The sequence below is a fragment of the Capra hircus genome, chromosome 26 (assembly GCF_001704415.2).
Source record: "Capra hircus breed San Clemente chromosome 26, ASM170441v1, whole genome shotgun sequence".
In the NCBI taxonomy this organism is placed as follows: domain Eukaryota; kingdom Metazoa; phylum Chordata; class Mammalia; order Artiodactyla; family Bovidae; genus Capra; species Capra hircus.
In genome coordinates, this window is record NC_030833.1 from 1,179,646 (window position 1) to 1,197,445 (window position 17,800).

The window sequence follows — 17,800 nt, forward strand, 5'->3', positions numbered from 1 at the left end:
GGGTGGGGGGCAGGGAGGAGGGATTCCTATCAGCGCAGGGCCCTGAACACTCGGGAGCTGCTGGGAGAACTGGCCCTGAGGGTGTGCACGAGTGCCTGGGTTTTGGTGTACATGCGTGAGTGTGTGTGTGTGTGTGTGTGTGCGTGCTTGCACGCATTTTTTCCTCCATCTCTCACGTGAAGTGCACCTATCCTAGAGCTTTGATCTCTCTTGAGCACAGTGAGCAGGACGTGGAGCCCAGGGTGCTTCACAGGAGACTGTGTACTTGTGAGGGGACATTTTGGGGTGTGCACTGGGGCCTCTGCCAGCACAGATGGTCACCCTCCCCAGGCGGGGGCTTAACAAGTACAGGAGGGGGCGTGGGGGTGAACAGAGAACAGATGGAAGGGTGGCGGAGGATGGATGCAGGGACGATGGATGCAGGGACGATGGGTGAGGGACGATGGGTGAGGGAGGATGGGTGAGGGACGATGGGTGAGGGAGGATGGAGGGGTGCAGTCACTCATTCAGCAATTCATATTCTTTTGAGGAATTTGCTGTAGAGACTGGGACTCTGCCCTAAGTGAGATTCGGAGATTGTTCATAGGCTCTGCCCCTTCGCCAAAACTAGGTGGGAAGCCCTGAGTTCGAGCAGTCTAAGTTGGACACGACTGAGCGCTGAGCCACTGAACTGAACTGAAGGCACCTTAAGGACCCCCAGCCCCCAGCCCCACCAAGGATGTGGAAGAACTTCAAGACCGAGAGGGATTCAGAAACTGAGGACACGGGGCTAGAAGCATCTCTGCTGGAGGAATCGGGTACACTGTGAGAAAGAACGGAATTTCTCGTAAACGCCAGAGGGCTGGTCAGCAGCTCTGGAGGCGGGTGTGCCCGGGGCAGGGGCCGGGCACCGTGGGACTCACAGGGGCCCTGGGCCGTGCAGGGCGGCGCGCGGGGAGGCATGCACAAGTCAGGAGAGCGACCTACACTTACGGCGTTGTCCCCCAGCAGGTCCAGCTTCTTCATCAGCTCTGAGACCAGGATGTCCTAGAAGCAGAGACACAGCCGTGCTGGACCAGGCGCGTGGGGCGGGGTGGGGGCGGGGCGGGGGGCGGGGCGGGGTGGGGGCGGGGGGCGGGGCGGGGGGCGGGGCGGGGGGGCGGGGGGGGCGGGGCGGGGCGGGCGGGGCGGGGGGCGGGGCGGGGCGGGGGCGGGGCGGGGCGGGGCGGGCGGGGCGGGGCGGGGCGGGGCGGGGCGGGGCGGGGCGGGGCGGGCCGGGCCGGCCGGGCCAGGGCGTTACCGTCACGCCTTCCGCCTCGCAGTACGCCTGCAGGGGGCTCTTCCCGTCCACGAAAGGGGTGTGGTGGAAGGTGATGGCGGGAGACTTCCTCTCCCTCTCCTAAGAGACAGCAGAAGGCTGGGCACACGGGGGCCCTCTCCCTCCTGGGAGGGCAATGCGGGGGCCCCCCGGGGACACCGTGAGAATGCGAAGCCCACTGAACAGTTAACGTGGTCTTTGTGAAAATGAGACCCTGGCTGCCGCAGCCGTGGCCACACCCTTCGGACCTGCCCAGGGGACAGCCTGAGTGGACACTGGCGGGAGCAAGTGGGGACCTCCGAGCCCAGATGGCCCTGGGGACTGGCTCCCGCCCGGGGAGCCCCGTCGTCAGATGCCCCGAGGGACTGGGGCAAAGGGAGGGCCCGGAGCTGTGCGTGGGCACGCCTGCTCTGCTTTTTGTTTTCCTCCAAGTGACACGGCAGGACTCACAGCCTGGGTGGCACCGGCTCAGGACAGCTCCCTGCCACAGCCACCCCTGCCCCCACCCCTGCCCCTGCCCCCCACCGCATCCCCTGCCCCCACCGCATCCCCTGCCCCCACCCCATCCCCTGCCCCCCACCCCATCCCCTGCACCCCCTACCCCATCCCCTGCACCCCCTGCCCCTGCCCCCACCCCATCCCCTGCCCCTGCCCCCACCCCTGCCCCTGCCCCTGCCCCCCACCCCATCCCCTGAACCCCCTACCCCATCCCTTGCTCCTGCCCCCCACCCCTGCCCCTGCCCCTCAGTGCCCCCCACCTCCAGCTCCAGGATCCGGAATTCCAGCAGCTCATTCTGGTCCTTCGCATCCTGGACGTCGTGTTTTAACCGAGCTTCTTCTGTCTCCATTTGTTTAATCTATAAAATAAAACACAGGAGGCATCCTGGAGGCCACTGGAGGCCACTGGGCTTCCCTGACAGCTGCTGGCATTGCAGGGACAGCTGACTGGCCCAGGGCCCCCATCCGAGCCCTCCCTCCAAGGTGAGTCCACACAGGGCCTTGTGGCAGAGACTGGGTGGGTCCCTAGCAGGTGGGCAGCAGGTGGGCAGGTGGGGATTCCTGTCTTCCCGGGAAAGCAGCGGGCCTCTCAGACAGACGAGGTGGGGCGGGTATACCTTTTCCACAAGCTCCTGATTTCTCCGAAACAGCGCTTGCTTCTCTTCAATCCACTTCATATCCTTGAAAAGTAAATTGAAGCCGAAAAATAAATGCACTGAAGGGCACAGCTGTGATTTACATCATGGTTCAGCAGGACCGTGACGAAAGGACTCAACACCCGGCTTCTGAAGTGACCGAGAGTGGAGCACCTGGCCCGTGGCTGATGAAAGCCCAGGCTCACCCCTTTTCTTGGAGGGTCTCGGATAGAGGTGGATGGCACCCAGGCTCGTGTGAGCCAAGGCCAGGAGCCCGCATGGATATCACAGGTCCAGGGGACCCTGGCACGTAGCCAGTGGGAGCCAGGAGGTTGAGCTGGCGTGGAGAGGACAGGTGCGGTCCTGGGTGACCTGGGTCCTGGGTGATTCGGGGCCTCGGGCACTCCGGCGAGGCTGTGGCAGTGAGGCAGGGCAGTCACTCAGGTTCTTGCACTGTCTGTCCGTCCAGCCATGCACCGGGCAGTTGATACCCCAGGGCCTCTGTGGGTCTGCACTGCACTCGGCTGTGAGCCAGGCCATCTCTAACCCATACCCTCACAGCCCCCATAGACATCTTCCAGCATCGTCCTGCGTCAGGACCATCCACAGGTCGGGGGCTTCTCAGAGAACACGGATGGGGGCCCTTCCCTGGGATCTGAGGAGCCCAGAGGGGCTGGCCGTCCCAGGGACTAAGGGGAGTGGTAGAAAGCCCTGGGGCCTGGGTTCCCGGCCCTGAGCGAGGAGGCGGATGGGGCCTCCGGTCAAGCCCAGAGAGGCTTGGTCAGGAGAATTCGCGCCTCGTCCCCGGCTTACTGTGGAATTCTTCCAAATACACGTTGCTTCTGCTTTTAAATCTTTTACTGAGGTGTGATGTAAACACAGCAGAGAGAGCTGGGGAGCGTCTTCAGTGTGCAGATGAAGAGTCCTCACCCACGCACACACCTGAAGACCTCCGCCCTCCCAGGTGCATGGCAGGGAGGCCCTGGGGCCCAGGCCCGCCCACTCACCTGCCCCTGCTCGGCCAGGGCCTTCTGCAGGTCCTCGATGCGTGCCTGCGCCCGCTGCACGTCCACCTGCAGCTGCTCACGGGTCTGTAGGATGGGAGGAGGCATACATCAAACTTTCCCTAAGAGCCAGGCGGCCCCCAGACCTGACTTCCAGGACACTGTCTGCCAGCAAGGAGTGCTCAGGCGGCCCCTCAGACCTGACTTCCAGGACACTGTCTGCCAGCAAGGGGTGCTCAGGCGGCCCCTCAGACCTGACTTCCAGGACACTGTCTGCCAGCAAGGGGTGCTCAGGCGGCCCCTCAGACCTGACTTCCAGGACACTGTCTGCCAGCAAGGGGTGCTCAGGCGGCCCCCAGACCTGACTTCCAGGATACTGTCTGCCAGCAAGGGGTGCTCTCGAATAAAGCGGGAGCTTGGAGGCTTAGCGACCTCGCTTAGATTACATGGTATGATCTGTGGGTTCATTTGGGGGATTATCTGGGGAGATCCTCATTTACAGGATGAAAGAGGAGGCTTGAGCGGCTGGGTGCTGGCCTAAGGGGGTTGGCTTAGTCCTGGGGACGACAAAGACCGGGACACATACAGCTGGGTGGCTGAGCGACCTGCCCGGCACAGCCCCCAGGCACCTCCCTTCCCTTCTGGAGCCTCTGGCAGCCCTGGGTTCACCTCCTCTTCCGGACTTCGCTTTCCCTTTCTCCCCCAGAGCCCGTCCTCCTAAAGGCCCGGGCTCCCTGCTGCATGAACGGCTCCTGCCCAGCCCTCCCGGCTTCCACGGGCTCCGCCCTCCCTGGAGTTCACCTGCTGTCGCAGGGGCCGGGCGCAGGGCACTTCATCTCGATGGGTGCCCTGGCTCCTGGGAATGGCTTTCAGGGCAAATGGACAAGAGCAGTGAGATGCCTCACTCAGGAGGGCAGGGCAGCCCGCCTTGGCCTGGGCCCACCCGCTGCCGAGTGACCGCCAGAGCGGCATCCCCGGGGCCTGACCGTGACCGCAGGAGGGGAGGGCCCGGCCCGGAAGGCGCACGTGTCCTGCCGAGGCCGGGGGGCAAGCGGGGAGCCTGGCAGAGGCCGGAACGTCGTGGAGTGGAAGTCAGTTAGACCTTAACTTCTCGCTCTGCGTCCAGCGTCCCTCCGACCTGCTCTTGCAGCAGCGCGTAGGCCCGCTGCAGAGCCTGGTACTCCATGGTTAGCTGGCGGAACCGCAGCTCTGTCTCCTCCTTGGCCATGCCCTGGAGAGGCGCACGGAGACGCTGCGTCAGCCACGCCCTTGCCCGGGAGCCCCCGGGAGACAGGCCCTGACCCCTGGGGCGAATGGCCGAGCTGGCTGCTCGGGTGAGCCTCCTGGGCCAGGGACTCAGCTGGGGCCCACCTGCCATGGTCCTGACCCTGCACCCCGGGTGCTGGTGCCCACCCGCTGCTGGGTGGCTCAGGCTCCCCCCTTGAGAGGGTGGGAGCGCTCGGGACCACTCTGCAGGGGACCCGGCACAGTGGCGTGAAGCAGGCAGGGGTGTGTGTGCAGGCGGTCCAGGAGCGGCCAGGCAGGCCTGCCCGGCAGTCCCGTGAGGGGTCACCTCCTCCAGGTCGTCGTCTGGGCTGCACGGGGTCCGGTCCGTCCTGTCCGTTTGGTGAGAGATGGAAGAACCGTCCGACTCCAGAGAAGCCTCTTCATCATAGCCAAAGAAGGTCTCCACGACAACCGGCTTCTGACCGAAAGGGACTGTGTTAGTCCAAACCCAGACCACTGGCCGGCAGAGCTGCCAGCTCTGTAGGGGCCTCCTCTGCCGCCCAGCGCACTCGGGTGTCTATCCTGGACTGCCCCCGGTGCTGCTCAGGCCGCCAACCTCGACCAAGGCCTCCACTATCTTCCCTGGGCTGGTAGAGGGCAGAGTGGGACAAGGCCCTCCTAACGGCCTTTCTAGGGGCCAGACAAACCTGTATTTGTGCCTAGGAGTATCTACCGGCCTGTATGAGGATCACTGTTGGCTGTTCCAAAACCAAACCAAAAAACGTATTTTGTAAAAAGCAAGTTAGATCCTTTGGGAATATTCTGGGAATGTTTCCCAAATCTCATTTAATAAAAATCACAGGTTTATCAAAAAGGACTATGCCTCAAAGAAACACCCCAGGTCTATCAAGTCCCCAAGGGGTGGTTTTTGCAGGGGTCTGCCGGGGAAGCACACAGGGAGGCTGCCTGCAGTCCTGGCTGGATGCGGGCGCCAGCGGCGGGAGGGCCAGGCCCCTGGCTACTCCTCCTCCTCGTTATTACTGTCGTGAGCCCACATCTCCTCTGGGAAATTTAAAGGAAACCAGGTTGGGTTTTTTAATTTAAAATACAGAGTACTCGCTCTGGGTCATGTTTTGCTTACTTCGTAATAACAATTTTTAGAAGTAAGGAAACCATTTTCTCTTCACCTCTGAAGAAAAAGTTTCTTTCCTGTTAAACGACTTTTTAAAAATACACATTTCATGTACTCGTTTACCTTGGGGAGTTTCGCCATTTTCTTTCTTTGTTTCCGATATCTTAAAAGCTTATCACGTTCCTGCAAAAACCAGTTGAGATTTTTTGAGTCATTGATGGGCTCTGCCAGGTTTAAATGCACAGGTTAGTATTTCCAGGTCATCATCTGAGCGGATGGGGTGGTCTCAGGACCAGCCAGCGGTCTGCAGTGTTGCCCAGTTCAGGGCAGTTTGCTCTGAGAGTTTGGATGGTGCATCTTCCCAGCCTGGGCGGGAACGGGAACCGAGGCCTGGGTGTCTCTGAGCTCACTGTCTGGGGCTTCCTCCCCATCTGGGGTGGGGACCCTGCGGGGCAGGGGGTTGACGGGCACACACTGAAATGGAAATTTGAGAAGGACGGAGGGCCCAGCCCTCTCCACTCGCCCGGAGTGGACCTCTACAGGGTGACGTCCACACGGTGGAGACAGGCCTGCTCTCTCCAGAGCGCTAGGCTGCGTTTGTGGGACCATGTAGGAGCCAGCCAGGCCGTGGGGGCTGAGTGCCCTGGGGTGGGAGGGGGACCCAGTTCTGAACCAAAAATACCACCTGGGACACTGGCCGTTTCCCTGGCATCTGTGCAACCCTAACGGGTGGGCTCTCTCGGTTACCACGGCGAGGTTTCTGGGCAGGCAGCACTGGGACCAGGGAACCACCCCCGCCCGAGTGTGCGGCTGCTTCTAGCTGCACCGGGAGGAACCATAGGTGTAGGGGCCCCGGGAAGTGGGAGGGGCTGTAGGCGGGGACGCTGAGGGGTGGGAGGGGCTGTGGGCGGGGACGCTGAGAGAGTGGGAGGGGCTGTAGGCGGGGACGCTGAGAGAGTGGGAGGGGCTGTAGGCGGGGACGCTGAGGGGTGGGAGGGGCTGTGGGCGGGGACAGTGAGGGCGTGGGAGGGGCTGTAGGAGGGGACGCTGAGGAGGTGGGGGGGCTGTAGGAGGGGATGCTGAGGAGGTGGGGGGGCTGTAGGAGGGGACGCTGAGGGGAAATGGGAGGGGCTGTAGGAGGGGACCGTGAGGGAGTGGGAGGAGCTGTAGGCGGAGACAGTGAGTGGGAGGGGCTGTAGGCGGGGACGCTGAGGAGGTGGGGGGGCTGTAGGAGGGGATGCTGAGGAGGTGGGGGGGCTGTAGGAGGGGACGCTGAGGGGAAATGGGAGGGGCTGTAGGAGGGGACCGTGAGGGAGTGGGAGGGGCTGTAGGCGGAGACAGTGAGTGGGAGGGGCTGTAGGCGGGGACGCTGAGGAGGTGGGGGGGCTGTAGGAGGGGATGCTGAGGAGGTGGGGGGGCTGTAGGAGGGGACGCTGAGGGGAAATGGGAGGGGCTGTAGGAGGGGACCGTGAGGGAGTGGGAGGGGCTGTAGGCGGAGACAGTGAGTGGGAGGGGCTGTAGGCGGGGACGCTGAGGGGTGGGAGGGGCTGTAGGCGGGGACGCTGAGGGGTGGGAGGGGCTGTGGGCGGGGACAGTGAGGGCGTGGGAGGGGCTGTAGGAGGGGACGCTGAGGAGGTGGGGGGGCTGTAGGACGGGACGCTGAGTGAATGGGAGGGGCTGTAGGCGGGGACAGTGAGGCGTGGGAGGGGCTGTAGGAGGGGACACTGAGGGAAGTTGAGGGGATATAGGAGCGGCTGGTGAGGAGGGCAGTGGGAGGGATGTAGGTGAGATGCTGAGGGCACTTACTAACACGCTCTTCACGTAGCCAGCGGTCTCCAGGGTCTGGAAGAGAGGAGGCGTCTTGGAGATTTAGGGGCACAGACCTTGCCCGAGCAAGCCCCAGGGTCCCGCCGGCCCCCAGTCTCTCCGCTTCCCTATGCAGATTCCCGTGGCTCTCCTCAGACCCTTCCCTGAGAGGGCAGGCCTTCCCTGGGCTTGGTCCTTCCCCCCTAGGCTGACGCCGCAAGGGGAAGAGCCTTCAGAGGCAGGGGCCGGAGTGCATTTGTATCCAGGGTGCTTTCGTTTTCCTCTGCCCCTCGTATTCCTATTATTGAGGGGATGGACGGTCACTGGCCACTGAAGAGACCAGAGCACTGACCTCAGGCCCCGCCGGAAGGCTGGGTGGCCAGAGCCCATCCTGACCACTGGGCAGGAAGTGATGGAGAGCTCCGCTGCTGTCCTCTCTTCAGCCCCCACCCCCATCCCCGCCACCACCAAGGGCACAGAAGGACCCAAGCAGCTGGTTCTGAACTGGTCTGACCTTGGAGTCAGTCTAGGTCCTACAGAGGACTAGGAGATGCCCTAATGAGGGTAACTGGACGGGGGTCTGAGGAAGGACTATTGGAAAATTTGTGCTGGGAGTAGGGGATGCAGGGAGAGGGGGACGTAGATGGAGGTTGGCTCCCCAGAGAGGCATGCCCACACTCCATCCCCAGACCTGGGGCTGTGGCCTTGTTTGGAAATGAGGTCTGTGCAATGTGGCTAGGTTATGGATCTTGGGAGGAGACCATCCTGGGTGGGGATGGGCAGTGCCCAGAGAAGGGGAGGGGGCTAGGAAGATGGCTGAGATCAAAGGAACGTGGTTGGCGGCCATCGAAACCTTCCTGTCCTCCCCAGCACCCCTGGCGGGAGCCCGGCCCTACCCCACCCTGACTCTGGATCCTGCCTCCAGCACGGTAAGAGGCCCAGGGTGGACACAGGCGTTGTTGCTGCTCTGACAGCCCCAGTCCTGAAGGGGAGGAAGGGGAGGGATTTGGAGGGGCAGGAGCCAACCCCTGGGGAGAGGCTCGGCCCGTGTCCTGGGTCCCGGGCGCCTTGTGGGCATCAGAGCGGGGCGGGTCTGAGAGCGGGGCCAGCGGGTGGGCGGCGCCCAGCGGTCACCTTGGAGAGCTCGTCTATGAGGTGCTGCTGCTCAACAATCTGCAACTTCAGGAAGTCCACCTCCCGCTCGTCCTGACTCTGATCCAGGTCGTTCAAGGAGCTGGGTCTCCGTATGATCCCTGCTCTCTGCCTCTGAAAGCCAGACGGACCACACAACATGTGGAGTGAGGTGCCCAACCACTGAAGGGCAGCTGGGGTCTCCTCACCCCGCCTGCCTGCACCTCAGAAGCCCTGTCACTGGTCACCCCCGGGCCTCCCTGCCGGCGAGCTCCCAGGCCCACTGACGCCCGTGAAACGAAAGCCTTGATCTTGCTATTAGACCTCGCATAGAAGAGGCTAGTTACAAAAGAATGGCCTCCTTACCATCTCTATGTTCTCCTGGGTGACAAATTTTAACTTGTTTTCCATCCGACGTAAACTGTGGGACAGATCTTCGTTCTTCCGAGTGAGGCGTTTGTTTTTGTCCAGCAATGGCTTGTACTGACTTTCAGCTTCCCTTACACGCTTCAACTGAAAGACGAGATTAATTATGCATTATGATGTTTAAAAGCATCACAGAGAACCAGCAGCCTCCAAACAGAGGTGTCGACACAAGCAGAACGAGCCTTGTGTTCCATGGAGGTCGGCGGTCTGGTCGGCAGCACCCTGTTCTGCTTGAAAGAGCTATGGGGAAACGGCCCAGTCCATGAGCCTTCCGCCACCTGGGAGAGCTCACGTCCCAGCAGCCAGGTCACTGGCGAACCTCTGTGGCCATAAGGACTGACGGTGAGGGCGCCTCTAGCAGGCGAGGTCGTCACACGTCTCAGATGACACACAGAACAGAGACAAGTGCCCCAGTGACCCAGGGCAGGGATCAGCCAACCAGCGCCTCAGCCTGTCTGGTCCCCTACCTGATGTTGTTAATAAAGTTTTATTGGAAACGGCTTGTCACCATCACTCTTCTTTTCCATGGGAATCTTTGGAAGTGGATGCCCCAGCTCCCCCCCCCCTCCCCATGGCAGGCATAGGCCCACAGAATTCAGAGGCCTGAGGCCACCTACCAGTTCGTTCCGCTCCTCCGACAGCAGGGCATTGCGGTCCTCGAGTTTCCGGATGATCGCGCTCAGCTCCGCAATCTTAAGTTGGAAACGCCGAGCATCCTTTTCATCCAACTGCTGTTCCTAAAACAAAAATCAACTGCAAATAACTGTTCGTAGACACAGACACAAAAACCATGGCAAGTCCCAGCACACCACAGAAACCAAGGCACGTCTGTGTCACAATGACCCATGATTCTAATGGCTGGGGGAACTGCGGGCTGCACGCTGGGGACAGAGAGCAGGAGCAGAACTGTCCAGAGTGCAGACGTGGGGGTGAGGGCGTGCGGATGCAGATGCCGCAGGTGGGCAAGACGCTGAGAAAACCCCAGAAGCAAGCACCATGTTTCACGTGGCCGCTGCTGGCTGCAGCTTTCAAGGCGGGGGAGGACTGCCCTGCACCGTAGCGGGGGCCTCACTTTCCTCGAATTATAATGTGAGCCCAGGAAATGACGTTCAGCTTAAGACTTTCGAAAGTGAGATTCCCAGGAAGAGTGGTCCCTCAAATTGAGTTTCTAAAAGGTCACTTTGAGAGCCACTGGAACTTACTAAAAAAAAATCAATGAAACCATTTGATCTGGTTTCAGAATCTCTGGAGTTAATGGGATCTGTCGGGTGCCAGAGCTGGTTTTAACCCAGTTAAGCCATTTATATAACAAGATTGTAAAATGTCATGCTCCATTCTTGAACAATCACTGCCCTAGGGCTGGCTCGGCTCAAACGCAGCTCTGTCCTCAAAGCAAACAGACGCAAGTCCGGGAAGGACCGGGTGACAGTTCCTCATTTAGCAGGTGCAGGAGAGGCGGGGGGGCCGACCCGGAAGGACTGTGTGGAGGGTCTGTGGAATGGACCCTTTCCAGACTCCTGGGACCCCACAGAGGGCTCTGAATGAGGAGCGGTGAGAGGAGATGGGTGGGGTCATAGCCCCGCGTGGTCACGCAGCCCGAGGCTCGGACAGTGGCGTGGTCACAAGGAAAGTGGGTGCCGGGCAGCTGGTCACAAGTACAGAAACCACGGTGGGAGGGTCAGGGCCAGCAGAGGGCAGAGCCTGCGTACGGTGATGGAGCTGCCGGGCTACCTCCCCCAGCAGCAAAGGAGGGCCCCTTAGCAACCTGGGGCTGGCGGTGGAGGTGGGCACAACTGGAAGCCTGAAGCTCAAGGCCCATGGGAGGGACAGGGGAAGGCAAGGCCAGTACTACGCTGCGGCAGCAAGGAGGGAAGAGAGAAGTCTCTGGGCCCTTTCAGCCAAGCCGGAGAAGCCGAGGGTCCCCCTGGCCTGTGGGCTGCAGACATGGGCAGAGTCCCCGAGGCTTGGGCTCGGGACTCCCCAGGGAGCTGCCCACGGGACCATGAGCCGCGTGCGGGGCAGTCTGGGCTCTGGGTCGGCCGGGCGAGCGTGGGAGGTGCTTACAGGGCTTCCCGAGTGGTCTGAGGCGTCTCCTGCACCGCTTGCGTGAGGAAGCTCCCGCCTGGGGCTGCCCGGGTGCCGGTCGGTCTCTTTGACCTGGGACAGCTGCTCGTCTAGAGCCTCTTTTTGGAGCTGGAGTCTCTGAGCATGCCCGGCTTGAACCCCTAACTCTCTCTCCAGCACGAAGACTGCTCTGTCTTTAAATTTTATCTCCTCCATCTACAAGGAGAACAGAACACAGTCACACACGCAGGCAGGTGAGATGCAGTTACTATAGAGACAGGCAGTGACTCGAGCACAAGCATCGGGAGGGGCCCCTGCTGAGCAGCCCTGCCAGCCTCTCGGGCTCTGAGGCCCGGAGCAAAGCCTGGGCTGAGGGCCACATGCCCCGCCCAGGCCGCTCACGGCTCTGCGGCTCCGACCAGGCGGGGCCGGCTGAGGCCGCCTTCCCGGACTCCGCACAGCCTGCCCGGTCTCCCAGGCTCCTGGCAGGCCTCCCCTCTCCCCGACGGCCTGCAGGGGCTCCTCAGCCAGCGGGGCCCACAGAGGCCACCTCTACTGCCCGCCTTGCGCTGAGCGCTGGGCAGAGCAGAGCCGCCCGGTTCCCCATACCCCATCAACAGGACGAGCGAAGCTCGTGTTAAAACAGGCAGCTGTGGCTGTGGAGGAAAAGGAGCTGTGGGGCCCAAAGCCCTCGTGGCCTCTGTCTCTCCGCTCTGCGGACACCCGGCCTGGGAAGGCTGGATGATAGACGGGGCCAATGCACACGGCCTCCTGCACCAGCCTCTCCTGGCTCCGAGGAGTGGACGGAAGGCAGGGTTCTGCCTGACTGCAGGCAGAGCTACATTTCAAATTCTGCTTCCTCTAAGCTAAGCCTCGGGTTGGGGGGTGGTCCCTGAACCAGCAGGATCCAGACTGGCAGGGAACCGGGGTGGTGGTGGGGGGTCCACAGCCCTGTCCACTCTCCCTAACATGCTCAAGCTCCTGACAGCGTCTGGCCTTCCAGACCCCTCCCAGAGGCCACAGGGGTGTCCCTGAGCGAAGGGCAGGCTGGTACCCTGGAGGAGGAGCCGGCAGAATGCCCCCAGGCCGCCTGGTCGGTGCTGGGGATGTCCAAGCAGCATCAGATTCACAAGAGGACTCGATGTAAGACGCATCCCACACAGCAGGGGAGCGCAGGCTGATTTATAAGTTAATAAATCAGCCATCTGCTGAAGTCAGCTTGGAACAAAGAGTCGCCATATCTAATTAGCCCAGATCACAGAATTCAAGGGCAAGCGATGTGCCGAGCAGAGGAAAAGAAACCCTCAGCCGCTAAACCCCATTGCCCGGAGCACAGGGCAAAGTGGAGAGAGGAAGCCCGCTCAGTTAGCAGAAACCAACAGGCTGGTGAAAACATGGCCCGTTAATACGCGGCTGGTCTCACATTTAGCCCCTTGCACAGACACCTTGGAAACATCTCTGTTCCTTCATCAGGAAGCATGGAAGCAAGGGTCTCCACACACAGTCCCTCTCAAATCAGTGATTTCAGCAGACGGTTTAGACCAGAAAGCTGACTTCCAGGAGAAGTCATCACACGCGCCACGCAGCATGCTCAAGTCAGACGCGGAGCTCCGTGATCGGCCCGCAGTGGGATGTGCGCCAGCTTCCCCTGAGGGCGGGGCTGGGTCTCTGAGGACGGAAACGCCTCTGAGGTCAGTGTCCGCAGGGGCCGTGTGCTCAGCGCCTCGGCGCCTGAACGCGGAGGGTCCCAACCTGGGTCACGTCCCTGCATCTCCCGGTCCTGCTGTCCGGGCTCAGAGGCCTGTCTGTGCAGGAAGCGTGGGTGGGTGCGTGGGGGTCGGCCAGCCGAGGGGGCATGCCCTTTGCCACGTGAGGCCCCCACCTCACTCTGGGGGCTGCTTCCAGCTAGGGGTGCAAGTTCAAACCCAGGTAACCGGACGACCAGGGAAGGCTCAGCGGGCAGCCCCGCCTCTGGGGGCTACAACCTTGCACGCACGGCCGCCTTCCTGCAGGTCTTCCTGCTGCGCCCAGTAGGGGCTGTGGGGTCCTGGAGGGCCCGGCTGCAGAGAGCAGGGGTCACGACCCATCCCTGCCTGTGTGGCCAGCCACACCCACGTCCACACCCAGTGGACCCCTCCCTCCCTGGAGCCCAGGACGGGGGCTTTCAAAGCTGACACGGAGTCAATCAGGACCGGTCAGTTGGCCCCGGCCACCTGCCCTCACCCAGACTGTAGCAGCGGCTTCCAGTGGGCCTCCCGGGCCCGCTCATGCCCCACCCCCGGCCTCACAACACAGCCAGGGAATCAGATCTCACCACTTCCATGCGTCCCCGGGTACCAAGAGCAAGATTCAGAGTCCTTGCTGGAGGCCGCCTGCTTCCAGAGGGGCTGCCTGGCCCTCCCAGCCCCACTCCCTGTTGCATGGGTATGAAAACCTGGGGGTCCCTGGGACAATGGGTCCCGAGAGAAGGGCTCAGGAGGCGCTGAGGCAGGAACACTGCCCCTGCCGGAGGGAGAGGGCGCCCTTCTTGGACCATCACCCCACCCCCAGCACAGGGCAGGCTCAGAGCGGGTGCACAGAAGCAGAGCCGCAGGGGAGCCTGGGACCCACACTTACCAGCACCAGGTCGGGTGAGGCATGCTGACATGGTCTAACCACCCCCATCCCCGAGCTGAGGCTCCTTCCAGCTCCTACGCCCCACAACACCCATCAGGGACCACCATCAAGCCCAGCACAGCAGCACCCCCCCCCCAGGGACCCTCCCTCCCCAGCTCCAGACAGGTGAGCACACACCTGCCCCGGGAGGACCGCTCCCCAGAGAGTGAACAAACAGAGGAGTGTGAGGCAGTGCCTGGTCTTGCCCTTCCTTCTTGGGATTTTTAGCAGCCATCTGAGCTGGTATTTTAGTGAGTGCCCGACAGACATCCTCTCCTGATTCCAGAATGGCACGGCTCGAAGGTGCCCGGAGCTGCTCCTGGGCTGAGAGTCCGGCCCCTCCCCACCCGCAGCAGGCAGCCTGGTCCTCAGGGCAGGTCACCAGCCTGGTATGGACGGGACGCAGGGCACAGGCCTGAGCTCAGTGAGGAAGTCAGAGTGGACGGCTGCTTGGCTTCCACTTTGATAGGAGCCACCCCCCACCCCAGACCGAGCTCTCCAGAGACACCATGCAGCTGTCCGGGGCCGCCTGAGGGTCCAGACCCCCTTCTGTAAAGTCCGGGGAGCTGGGCGGCAGAGCCATGGGCACCGCGAGAACAGCGGGTGTGGCCTCACGTGGGGTGTCACCTCCTAAGGTCCCCGGATGCTCTGATGTGAGCCCCCAGGGAGAAGCCCCGGGGAGTCCCTTTTCAGGAGGGGCCAGCTTGCAGCCCAATTGGCCTCCTGGGTTCTGTCTGGCTGTACTGGCCGTCTACCCATCGCCACCCTCCACGCAGCTTCTGTCTGAGACCTCCGTGACCTCACCTCTGGCCAGCACCCAGCGTCCTGGGGTCAAAACAGGAACCTAACTGTCCTCAGCTGGCCTGGCTCCGCCCAGTCAGCCCACTCCTGCCCACGCCTGGTCCTGTGGGGGCTCAGCCTCAACCTCACCAGGGCCAGCCCACTGTCCACTGGCTCTGTGACGTGGCCACAGATGACCACAGCTTCCCCTTCAGAACCTGTGAGCTGCACTTTGGAAGACCCCAAACAGGCCAGAGCCCCAGGGTGAGGGCCAGAGTGGCTTGGACGAGCAGGCGGGACCCAGCCCGAAATGCCAGCCACAGTGGACACACTGCTGCCCGAGAGCCTCTTGCTTTTGGCCACTTGGGGGTTGTCATGTTCTTTGCAAAGTGGCCGCTGCGTGTTGAGGTCCACTCTCTCTGGCCCCCTCCCTGCTGGGCCAGCTGCCAGCACGGCTGTCCAGGCAGGCTCCCTGCCCCCACGTGCAGGAATTCAGCCCCGGGTTTGCTGAACGCAAACACACTCAGCATCACGCTGGGCAGAGCCCCTGTGCTCGGGGTGCCGGCTGCATGTGGACACGGAGGCCCGGACCTCCCCTCACGCTCCTCAGCTTCCCGTTCAGGCGGCCCCTGGCCACCATGCTCCGCCCTTGGGCTGGGCCACAGCAGGGCTCCCGGGCTCCCCCTTACTCGGCTGCAGCCCTGTGTGTGCGCTGGCCCCTGCACAGCTGCTCCCGGCTGCACGCGCCCTCACACACCGGGTTCTGAGTCCAGCACTGGGCAGTGCCAGGGACAGGGGGGAGGGGACCGCGTGTCCCACAGGCCACTGCTCCACGGAGCACCAGTTGACCCCAGACCTCCCAGAGCCACGGGCCCTCCTCCCAGGCCCAGGGAAATTGTCACCACCCCCCGGGAGGGCCTGTGCCATAGCCCGGGAAATAGCAACGCTTGGCTTGATGGCTGTAAGGAACTGCGATTATCAAACATCGTCCGAGGTGTTCACAGCCAGGTCTCTCCACGGTGGGGCCCTGAGACCCTCGCCAGCACAGTCACCCCCAGTGAGGAGTAAGTGGATCTCACCGAGAGGCCATTGTCCTCGGCTCTGGGCCCACATCCCTCCTCTGGCCCTAAGCCCCCTGACCCCCACTGGTCCCACATGGCGGCTCAGGGCTGGGCCCTGCCCCTGCACAGCCCCCAGCCCGCTCCCCCTCCAGGCCAGGCCTGACCCAGGCAGCCTGTGGACCACATCCTCCACCTGCCACTTTTGCCCCCACTCCCCCCTTTCCAACCTCCCTCTGAAAATTCCCCAGCCACCCCATTCCAGCCGAGACCTCCCCATCCCCCCAGTCACCCCAGAAGTGTTCACACGGTGGGGCCGGGCGTCGACCTGAGTTCACTACCAGGTCCAGGGCCAGGACCTCACACCAGCAGGAACCTGAACAGGAAGGCTGAGGAGGTGCTGGGCCTCCATCGGCTGAGAGGAGGGGGCTCACGGGAGGTGAGAACTGGCGTTCACTCTGACCCCGTTCTCCGAGCTCCTCCTGTGTGCTGGGCCTGTGGCTGAGACTTCACGTGTGTTTTTCATTATTTGCTGACATGGCACAGAAACAGAGCATTGATTTATACTGATGTATGAGGAAGCTGTTAACGGAGTAGATCCTAAGAGTTCTCTTCGTAAGGAAAATTCTTTCAAAATTTTCTCTTGATTTTTTCCTTTTTGTCTCCACATGAGCTGATGGTGCAGACTGGTCGGTTCTATTGCTGTTACTTCCCACTCTTTGCGAGCCCATGAACCGCAGCACGCCAGGCATCCCTGTCCTCCACCATCTCCCGGAGCTTGCTCAAACCCATGTCCATCGAGTCGGTGATGCCATCCAGCCGTCTCATCCTCTGTCATCCCCTTCTCCTCCTGCCTTCACTCTTTCCCAGCATCAGGGTCTTTTCCAATGAGTCAGCTCTTCACATCAGGTGGCCAAAGGATTGAAACTTCAGCTCAGCATCAGTCCTTCCAATGAACACCCAGGACTGATTTCCTTTAGGATGGACTGGTTGGCTCTCCTTGCTGTCCAAGGGACTCTCAAGAGTCTTCTCCAACACCACAGTTCAAAAGCATTAATTATTCAGCGCTCAGCTTTCCTTATGGTCCAACTCTCACATCCATACAGGACTACTGGAAAACCATAGCTTTGACTAGACGGACTTTTTGTTGGCAAAGTGATGTCTCTGCTTTTTAATATGCGGCCTAGGTGGGTCATAGCTCTTCTTCCAAGGAGCAAGCGCCTTTTAGTTTCATGGCTGCAGTCACCATCCACAGTGATTTTGGAGCGCAGAAAAATAAAACCCAGCTACTTCACTTTTCCCCCATCTATTCATCATGAAGTGATGGGACCGGATGCCATGATCTTCGTTTTCTGAATGTTGAGCTTTAAGCCAACTTTTTCACTCTCCTCCTTCACTTTCATCAAGAGGCTCTTTAGCTCCTCTTCACTTTCTGCCATAAGGGTGGTGTCACCTGCATATCTGAGGTTGTTGCTGTTTCTCCCGGCAATCTTGACTCCAGCTGTGATTCAGCCAGCCTGGCATTTTGCATGATGTAATCTGCATGTGAGTTAAATAAACGGGGTAACAGTATATAGCTTTGTCATACTCTTTTCCCAATTTTGAACCAGTCTGTTTTTCCTTATCTGGTTCTAACTGTTGCTTCTTGGCCCACATACAGGTTTCTTAGGAGGCGGGTAGGGTGGTCTGGTATTTCCATCTCTTGAAGAATTTTCTACAGTTCGTTGGGATCCACACAAAGGCTTTAGCATAGTGAATGAAGCAGAAGCAGATGCTTTTCTGGAATCCCCTTGCTTTCTTTTTGGTTCACGGAAGGTTGGCAATTTGCTCTCTGCTTTCTCTGCTTTTTTTTAAACCCAGCTGGTCCATCTGGAAGTTCTCGGTCATGTACTGCTGAAGCCTGGCTTGGAGGACTTTGAGCATGACCGTGCTAGCGTGCGGAATGAGCACAGCTGTGCGGCAGTGTGAACATTCTTTGGCGTCGCCTTTCTCTGAGATTGGAGAGAAGATGGACCTTTTCCAGTCCTGTGGACGCAGCTGAGTTTCAAGTTTGCTGGCACTGCACAGAAACACAGCACTGATTTATG

The 17,800-nt window shown here is 61.0% G+C and overlaps 1 protein-coding gene across 6 annotated transcripts in view; it reads right to left on the minus strand.

The window, feature by feature from the left end:
* The window catches only part of JAKMIP3 (Janus kinase and microtubule interacting protein 3), a 56,647-nt gene that overhangs the window by 12,748 nt on the left and 26,099 nt on the right, over window positions 1-17,800 (minus strand). For 3 of the 6 annotated variants that reach the window (XM_018041637.1, XM_018041638.1, XM_018041635.1), the window contains exons 4-16: window positions 11,221-11,436; window positions 9,774-9,893; window positions 9,097-9,243; window positions 8,734-8,865; window positions 7,600-7,635; window positions 5,917-5,976; window positions 5,008-5,136; window positions 4,537-4,665; window positions 3,438-3,521; window positions 2,413-2,475; window positions 2,056-2,154; window positions 1,280-1,378; window positions 967-1,026 (exon numbers count right to left, since the gene is read on the minus strand). In XM_018041637.1, the coding sequence (XP_017897126.1) occupies window positions 967-1,026; window positions 1,280-1,378; window positions 2,056-2,154; window positions 2,413-2,475; window positions 3,438-3,521; window positions 4,537-4,665; window positions 5,008-5,136; window positions 5,917-5,976; window positions 7,600-7,635; window positions 8,734-8,865; window positions 9,097-9,243; window positions 9,774-9,893; window positions 11,221-11,436 (1,374 nt within the window). The remainder of the gene's footprint in view (window positions 1-966; window positions 1,027-1,279; window positions 1,379-2,055; window positions 2,155-2,412; window positions 2,476-3,437; window positions 3,522-4,536; window positions 4,666-5,007; window positions 5,137-5,916; window positions 5,977-7,599; window positions 7,636-8,733; window positions 8,866-9,096; window positions 9,244-9,773; window positions 9,894-11,220; window positions 11,437-17,800) is intronic. The other 3 variants (XM_018041639.1, XM_018041636.1, XM_018041640.1) reach the window with 2 other exon arrangements.